The sequence below is a fragment of the Solanum tuberosum genome, unplaced genomic scaffold (genome assembly GCF_000226075.1).
Source record: "Solanum tuberosum cultivar DM 1-3 516 R44 unplaced genomic scaffold, SolTub_3.0 scf00191, whole genome shotgun sequence".
Taxonomy (NCBI): domain Eukaryota; kingdom Viridiplantae; phylum Streptophyta; class Magnoliopsida; order Solanales; family Solanaceae; genus Solanum; species Solanum tuberosum.
The window spans coordinates 305,612-314,308 of record NW_006239117.1 but is presented as its reverse complement, the minus strand read 5'-3'; the positions used below and the strand labels follow the sequence as shown (position 1 = coordinate 314,308).

Genomic DNA, 8,697 nt, shown 5'->3' with positions numbered 1-8,697 from the left:
CAAATCTGCAGCGTCATTGCCTTCAACCTATTACACCCACTCTGGCTGGTTTTCCTGCATGACCAGCATTACTCCATCAATGTTGCTGTATACCCACTTGAGATGAATTAACGTTTTTGGGATTGCAAACTTCTATACTTAGTAATCATAATGACTACAATCATGTTCAGTATTAAAAGAAACAGAAGTAGGTAAAAGAAAGGAATAAAAACAATAAAAAGAAAGAGATGGTGGCCATCAACAATAATTGTTCTTCAACTAGATATATATCCATCAGCCTCTGAATCCAGCAAAAGACATGGGGAATAGTTTTCTCGGTAAGGTCACACTACTTGCAAAAGTAAGAAAAATATCTCAACTTCTCAAGTCAATAACTCAGCCAGCACTATAGAAATTATTCTCAAAGAACATAAAAAATGGTGCAGCTCAACAAAGGTCAAAATGAAAATATGTATACAAGCAAGTGTAGAAACAGCGATGGAAGCTTGTCTGATGTGAAAAAACATTATTATATGAAATAGAAGATAACCTGAGCAACTGCCTGCTTGCACAACTGATGCACAGTCTCGTCATTCATGATAACTCCTGCAGCCATTTCAGAAGACCAAAACCAAACTTAAGTATTCAAAAAGTCAACATTAGCTCTGTACATTTGTGGTCGTTCATTTTTAAGAAACCACATAAAGGCAAATATTTTTGTGTTTCTTTGTCTTTAAACTTTTTGTCTTTGTTCAACCTCTATTAACAAGGAAATTCATCCAATTCTATTCTTTTTATGGAAAAGAAAATATCATTGATACAAAAGAGGAGATACACAATTAACAACAGAGGAAACAAGTACAAATGTCACCAACAAAACTTTGAGTAACAATCATAACTAAGGCCATGCTAAAGCTATCAACTGTTGGAAGCCTTTCTCAAACACATACACACTGCAGTATTGGAACTTTGAAAGAGAGTTAGGTGTTACTAAAAAACAAACCAAATTGACTGAAAAAACTTGTCCTTTGGCTTGTATCAATTGGATTTTGTATAATTCTCTACACATAGATATCAATTTTTAGATATTCTTTTAGAACTTTATATAGTTTTAACAACAAAAAAATTGTAAATTTTTCTTAACATGTTCGTGATGCTTGCTTGACTTTTCTGTTCACATATAATGAAGTTATTTAGGCGTGATTTGTATATTATTTTTAAATCATTAAGGTTAGTTAATTTTGGCAGCATAGATGGATGTAAATTTGTTTTATTAGTTTTGGAAGTGGATAATTATCATGTCTCACGGTGAACTTCTCATATGTGGATGTTTCAATAGATGATAAGTTAATCTATCTGCTTGATTATTTCTAAACATATATTGACATTTGAGAGATTTTACCTTTTGCTGTGAATTGAATTTGTGTTTCACGTGACTAAAAAATCGAAGAAAAAAAAAACAAAACTGAAAAAAAAACATTTGATTTAGTTTGGTTTGTATATTTATCAAACCAACATAGTTGGTTGGTTTCCTTTTAGGATAAAACTAAATCAAACAGAACAGCAGATACTCCTAATTGAGAGTGGTATTACCCAAAAATAAAAAAACTATAAGGTGCTTTAGGAATCCTACAGCGGCTAAACAAAGATTTCTATTCTGCAACAGGAATTAAAAGCATTCCCAATTTTTCCAAATAAAGGCTTTTGCTATCCATATCTTTATTTTAAAAAATATATATAGAAAGAGAAAACAAGAAAAAAGGTTTATCTATCATAAGCTCTTAAAAAGCCCAATATAAGGTATTTTCTCCTCATCTTCACAGCAAAAATTTTCTGTAAAATTATTAGCAATGATAAATGCAGCTTTAATTCCTTTTTGATAAATAAAACGGGAAAGGGTCAAACTTACCCCTGAACTATGTGAAATAGACCACTTATACCCTCCATTACATTTTGAGATCAAAAATACCCCCGCCATTATTTTAAGAGACCACAAATACCCTCAAGAGTTAGAAGCAGTGATGTGGCACGCCACATGACACTAATTCCGCCACCTAAGCTTGCCAACTAGGATACCCACTAAATTTTGACCCAATTTATAATTCAAACTATAACCCATTTTTTCTAGATCCGACCCACTAAAATTAAGAGGCAAACATCATCTTTTCACCTCATTTTCGTTATTCAATTCAATAGACCAGCGACTAGGATATTTTGAAGAACACAATTGGCTTAAAGAATTTCAATTTAGAAGAACCCACTAAACTTCTCCATCAAAGAATTTAGTTTCAATTGGGACTCAGCCCCCTGCTGACAGTGCTCCGCCACCCTAGAAAATAAGTTATATTCATACTGGACTTTTTCATAAATCTCAAACCAGAGATGTAAAGAGATTTTAAGAGACATAAATTTCATTCCATAGCATTTTATTACATTAATTATTTAATTAGTTCTGTGAACAACAAACATAATTGGCAATTCCAACCAATCCTGATTAATTAGAGTACAATGTAAAGGAAACATAAATTATTTCAGATCTCAATTTCTAGAGGATAGTACAATAAGAAATTGCTTTGGAGCAGATGTCGCCGGATATGTTTGCCTCTTAATTAAAATGGGTCGGATCTAGCAAGAATGGGTGAGAGTTTGGATTCTATATAAATTGGGTCAAAATTTAGTGGGTATCCTAGTTGACAAGCTTAGGTGGCGGAATTTGTGTCATGTGGTGTGCCACATCATAGCTGTTAACTCTTGAGGGTATTTGCGGTCTCTTAAGATAACGGCGGGGGTATTTTTGATCCCAAAATGCAATGGAGGGTATAAGTGGTCTATTTCGCATAGTTCAGGGGTAATTTTGACCCTTTCCGTAAATATAACTTGCATTTATATTTCGGATTGCAATCCAGGGAAGCATCCATGATAGAGATGAAGTGTCATCAAGAATCAGTAAAGTTTCAAAAGCTATCAGTTATTATCTTACAAATAGGAGTCACAAAAGTAAGATGTATGAAGTTTTCATGTTTGATGAACTGAAAAGTTATATGAAGTAAATGATTTCAACAAGAAAGTATGATTTTTTGTTGAAGAGGAATTTTGCTACTAGTGGTCTATGCTTTATAGTGACCCAAAATGATGAAAGAAAAGATCATTATCCAAATACCAGTACAAAAGACAACTTCCTCCTTCATACAATAACTCAAGAAGCTAAAGACCGAAGTACACTAACTGCAATCACCATAACCAAGAAAGAGAACTTACCTCATTGCATCAGCATCAATTCAAAGTTAACAGAGATAATAAACATAGCTACAATAATAGGATGTGCTATATGAGATAGAATTTACAGAATGGATTCCATGGGTTCACGTGTATTATATCTATTAGAATTGTTTCTTAATTTTTATGTAATTTAGCAATAAAAGGTTTTCCCATTAGGCTGGTACGAACACAAAAGTATGTCTTACCATCTTCTCTGACAATGCCATCATGCCCATCAGATGAATATGGATCCAAAGCAACATCAGTGTAGATAACCTATTGAAAACACATCAAACATCAGAGGAAGTGCCAGGGTTTTCCCACAGAAAAGTTGTTTAAGCAGATAAAAGAAACCAGATGACATGTATCTACATACAAGATCAGGGTATTTGTCTTTCAGCAAACGTATTGTTCGGGGCACTAATCCATTGTCATTGTAAGCTTCATCTCCTGTAGAGGTCTGAAGTTGCAGGAAACAAGTTATATAATCTGAAGTCAGATGGTACATGGAAATTTATGCTGGTAGAAGTCTAGAAGAGGACCTTTAAAGCATCTGGAACTTTTGGGAAGAGCACAATGCTGTTGACTCCAACATCCCTAGCCTTTGCGACCTGCATAAGAAAAAGTAAATCCACTTGCTCAAAAGAATGCACAGAAGTATTACAAAGGTGCTATGATCGCAGTTGAATCTCTAAATATGATCTAGATGTATCTTTAACCAAGCCATATTTGTTAAGTACTGCAAATCATGTGTCATGGACTGCAAGATTGGAACCAAATCATTGACAAGATTTATATGAGCCCTCTAAAAGCATATGACAGTAAGTGTCAAGAATGATCATATTCTGGAAACTGGTAAAATTCTAGAAATGTTCCAGTTCCATTTGGCATTTACTTCTCAATCATTGGCGGCAACTACAAATGAGCAATTGAGTGCAGCCTACAAACCCATCTATAGCCTACCCATTTATCATCCACTAGATTTTAACCTGCCCTTTTTTCACCCTTTTTAGTACCTCAATTCTTATTTAGGAGACTCCAATTTTGTTACAACAGATTTACAGCAACTAATTTTAGCTTACAAGTACTTTGTTTGATTTCTGTTCAAGCAAATGTAGGTTTCCTTGAATATCGTACATGAGGTCTGTCAATAACATGGACAATAAGAATTGTAAAAGTACCAATTATCGCCAAAAGTACTACTTAGACTCCAAGGTGATTTCCTCCATTAAAAGAGTCATCCTATACATTCTCAACCTATTAGTAAATAAGTATATACATGAGTATACACATGGTAGCTTGTCTGATCCCCAAATTTGCTTGGGATTGAGGTGTAGTAGTAAATTGTGATAGTTGTTGTATGCGTTTCTTTTTTTTTTCTCTGTTTATTGCTCTTTCCTTTTTCCTGATATCTACACTTAAACCTGCACCTAGGACGTGCAAAGACTTCCTTTTTACCAAACCAGTATTTAACTATCATCTTCCAGTGAATAAATCAGTCTTTTTTAAGATGGGAAAAAAAGACAGATTTATGCACTGGAAGATTATAATTAAATACTGTTTTGGTAAAAAAAGGAAATCTTTGCAGGTCTTTCATTATTTAAAAAAAATGATGTCTTTCATCCTACCCAACCTCGCAAAGTGACAATGAATATTCAGACCTGAATTCCAAAATTATACTTTGTTCTGGTAGTTGTAATTGAAGTCTTGTATATATTTAAAATACTGAATAACATGTCAAGCACGCACGCCTCTCTTATTACACACAGCGAGTGACTCAGAGGAATCTGACAGCAGAGTTCTTGACAGTGTTATTTTAATTATTTTTGCCAGACAAGAGCACAGTCAGAATCTAGACAAGCATGTCGTTGATAATCCTGACAAGAGTGAGTGATACCCATATTGAATGAAGGAATCAAAATGCTGAAACTTTGATCTAAGAATGCAAAGTCATTATAGAGGACGAAGAATCCCAGGGATAGCTCACCGACCTCTTCAACAAGACCATGCCTCCATCCAAGCCTATAACATCCAGGCATTGCTCCAATAGGTGTGTCCTCTTCACCTGCAAGTGTGGAATTTGTAAGAACAGATTGATACAGGTTATAAGCAGAGAGGAAGTAACTCAGACAAGTACTCACCTTCATGAATAAATAGTGGATATACAAGATTCGCAGGGCTTATATTTGTTTCCTGGAATGCAGCTCTTGCTACTGACGACCTACGATTACGGCGTGGTCTCCTATTAATTGGCTATACAAGCAACATCTAGTCATTAGCTAGGCACACAGCAAATCAATCTATCAACTTCTGATGCAGTATTGAGTCTACATTAAAGCATTATCACCAAAAATTCTTTATACAGTTCAACAATTCAACCAAGATGCTATCATATACACAAACTAAACAAGTTAACACTATTACTTACAAAATAATAAATGTAGTACCCACTGACAGCCTACAAGAAGAGTAGAAGTTGAAGGATAAAACATTAATTACACCATCTTCAGAGTCAAGTATTCATAGGGATGTCTAACAATGATCGCTGATCATCTTGTGTAAATGGAATAAAGACCCTCAATGTTTCTAAAAATACAAGAAATACACTATAGGTAAATATCATGTAATTTGCAAGTATCAAATTCAAGATTCTGCATCCTCCTTCCAGATAAGAATAGTCAAAGATGTTCAAAGAAGTTATTGTTAGACCTTATCTGTCAACTTCAAGATTTTATAGTCCGGTGTAATTTTCTCAAAGTATGGTCACTTTCCTTTATAAGGCTTTCGCCTTTCTGTACTAGAACTCTTGAAAAATGTTTTAAAGAATCTTGAATTCAAAATGTAATAACACCCATCAACAATAGTTAAGCAGTCTTCCAATACAGTACTAGCATTTTATGAAATTTTTGCCTCAATTCAGTAGATGAATCCATTTTTTATATCCTAAGTCAGTTATCATTTATTGAGATGCCTATACTCAATTGTGACTAAGTTGTCAGAGCAATTTGTTCTCCACTGCTTCTGCTATTTTAACAGTTGGTAAGTTACTTGTCATTCAGAAACAATGTGAATTACATGTAAGTACACCATAGTAACCAACTTACATCTGGCCAGTTCAATTAAAAACAAATCAAACACTCTGGACTCATGAAACATCTAATTCCTGTAACAATTTGATATGGAGATAGTAAAAATAATATTTAGCAGATCAGAAAATATGCCACCAAAACCAAAGTCAAAAAGCAATCAAAACACTCCTCCAAAACTAATGAAAAAGGTGGTCCACTTAGAACACTTCCTCACCATCTCTAAAATGGCAAATTGACATAATTACAAATAATGATGTCTCAAAACTAACCAGTGAAGACACAAGAGGGGTACCGGCAGGTGCAACCGGCTTTGGTGGAACCGGAGGAGCTTCAGGTACATTTCCGGCAACTACAGCAGCCTCACACTCCTCATCAGTCAAGCCCATCTTTCTCAAGGGCCCTGAGCTAGACCCATTATCATGCCCTTCTTTGCTAGCTCTAATGGTCAACACCCTCCTTCGATTCAACTTAACAGAAGGCCGTGCACAAAACAAATTTGGTGATGGCTTCAGTTTCACCTCAAACTTTACAGCTCCAATATTACAAGGTGCGTTCAACATTGCCGCAGAAGCCATGATTGCTCAGATAAGCACCACTACAATATGAGGGAAAGTGCATATATTACAATTTGAAATCCCATAATATGCACACAACTCGAAATCCCATAACACGAAGACCCAAAAAGATCATATTTTACCGATAGAATTTTGAGCTTTACAAAGCATAATTTAGCTACAAATGCGATTTCTTAGAACTTTCAAATGCATCATTTTATTGCAGCAAATCCACACACACACGCAAAAAACAAAAAAAAAACAATACATCACAAAATTGGAATTTGAGCATTCCAAAACATAATTGAGCATAAGATGTGATTTTCTCGAAAATTTGGCCAAAACCTAGAATTTTTCTAATGATTCTGTTAATAAAACCAATAACAACAAGAACCTAGAAAAACTTTCATTACAAGACTAGAAATTTTAGCATTTGTAAGCACAATGGAGATGAATATGTGATTTCTTGAGCTATTTGGAGAAAACCCAAAAAAGATAGGAACTTTCAAATTCATCTATCCAACTGAAGCAAATCCAATAACAGAAACAACCCCCACCCACCCAATAAAGAAGACTGCATTACAAGAATTGATTTTTAGCATTCCAAACCATTATTGAGCTTAACATATGATTTTCTCAATCAATTGGCAAAACAAAAGTGAATTCAAAATGTATGAATGAACTATAGTAAAACCGAAAGAGCTTTATATTACAAGAATTGACAATTTGAGGTATTGAAAAGCAAAATTGAGCCAAAGATGTGATTTTTCTCAAATAATTTTACAGAACACCAAGAAAAAGAGGAGCAAAATTTTACCTGTGGAGGAAGGGAGGGAGAAGAAGGAGAGTTCAATAATCTTATCTGAAGATCAATAAGATGGCGAATTCAGAGAAGAAGATAGATTTCAGTTGTCATTTAATGTACAAAATTTGTCCAGTCAAATGTCGTATGCTTCTTGTTGGGCCCCTCTTTGGTTTAGTTGTTACCAACCCTATTATTAAAATAATTAAAAAAGTAATCTTGAATTTACGAATATAAGCTTTGAATTATTTTCTTTAATCTTGATATTTGGTGTGAATTTCTTTCACATGTAATTATTTACCTAAATTGTAAATTTCTCATTTTTTCCTCTTTGTTTTTTTGTACACATGAAAAGTGAGAAAAGGGGGAGAGAATACTAAGTAAATCGTCATTTCATTAATTAATTAAGCAATGAAATTTTAAGTCGAATCTTTTTAAAATATTGGTATGTAGTTGAAACTATTTCATAAATAAAATTATTTTAATCACTAGAGCAGCATGAAAGACCCTTTTAAAAGCTTGCTTTGCAGTAGCGGTGTATAAGGTTTGGTGTGAGAGAAATGTCTGAATATTTATCAAAGCTAAAGAGATCTTGCCTCATACTATAAAGACAAACACATGTATATGAGTAAGGGTGTTCACGGGTTGGTTTGGATCGATTATTGGTCAAAACCAAAACCAAACCAACTTAATCGGTTTTAAAATTATCAAAACCAAACCAAACCAAATATAATACTCCCTCCGTCCCATTTTATGTGGCAACATTTCCTTTTTGGTCAGTCCCAAAAAAAATGTCACATTTCCTTATTTGGTAAGTATTTAAAGGTACAATTCCTCTTTTATCCTTGTTGGTCCCACTTAATCTTGAAAAGAGTACTCCAATACATTTATTAGGAGAGAGAAAAATAAGTCTATTTTTTAAGGGCAATTTGGTAAACATTTCAAAGTCTTTATCTATTTCTTAAACTCCGTGCCCGGTCAAATGTTGCCACATAAAATGGGACGGAGGGAGTAT

General features: G+C 34.1%; 1 protein-coding gene across 2 annotated transcripts in view; it reads right to left on the bottom strand.

The window, feature by feature from the left end:
• The window catches only part of LOC102604643 (delta-aminolevulinic acid dehydratase, chloroplastic), an 11,938-nt gene extending 4,135 nt beyond the window's left edge, over positions 1-7,803 (bottom strand). The window contains exons 1-8 of one of the 2 annotated variants that reach the window (XM_006355125.2): positions 7,698-7,803; positions 6,596-6,921; positions 5,379-5,490; positions 5,229-5,302; positions 3,780-3,848; positions 3,614-3,697; positions 3,444-3,513; positions 530-585 (exon numbers count right to left, since the gene is read on the bottom strand). In XM_006355125.2, coding sequence (XP_006355187.1) covers positions 530-585; positions 3,444-3,513; positions 3,614-3,697; positions 3,780-3,848; positions 5,229-5,302; positions 5,379-5,490; positions 6,596-6,901 — 771 coding nt within the window. In that variant the 5' untranslated portion in view covers positions 6,902-6,921; positions 7,698-7,803. The other variant, XM_006355126.2, reaches the window with a different exon arrangement.
• Between the last annotated feature and the right edge of the window lie 894 nt (positions 7,804-8,697).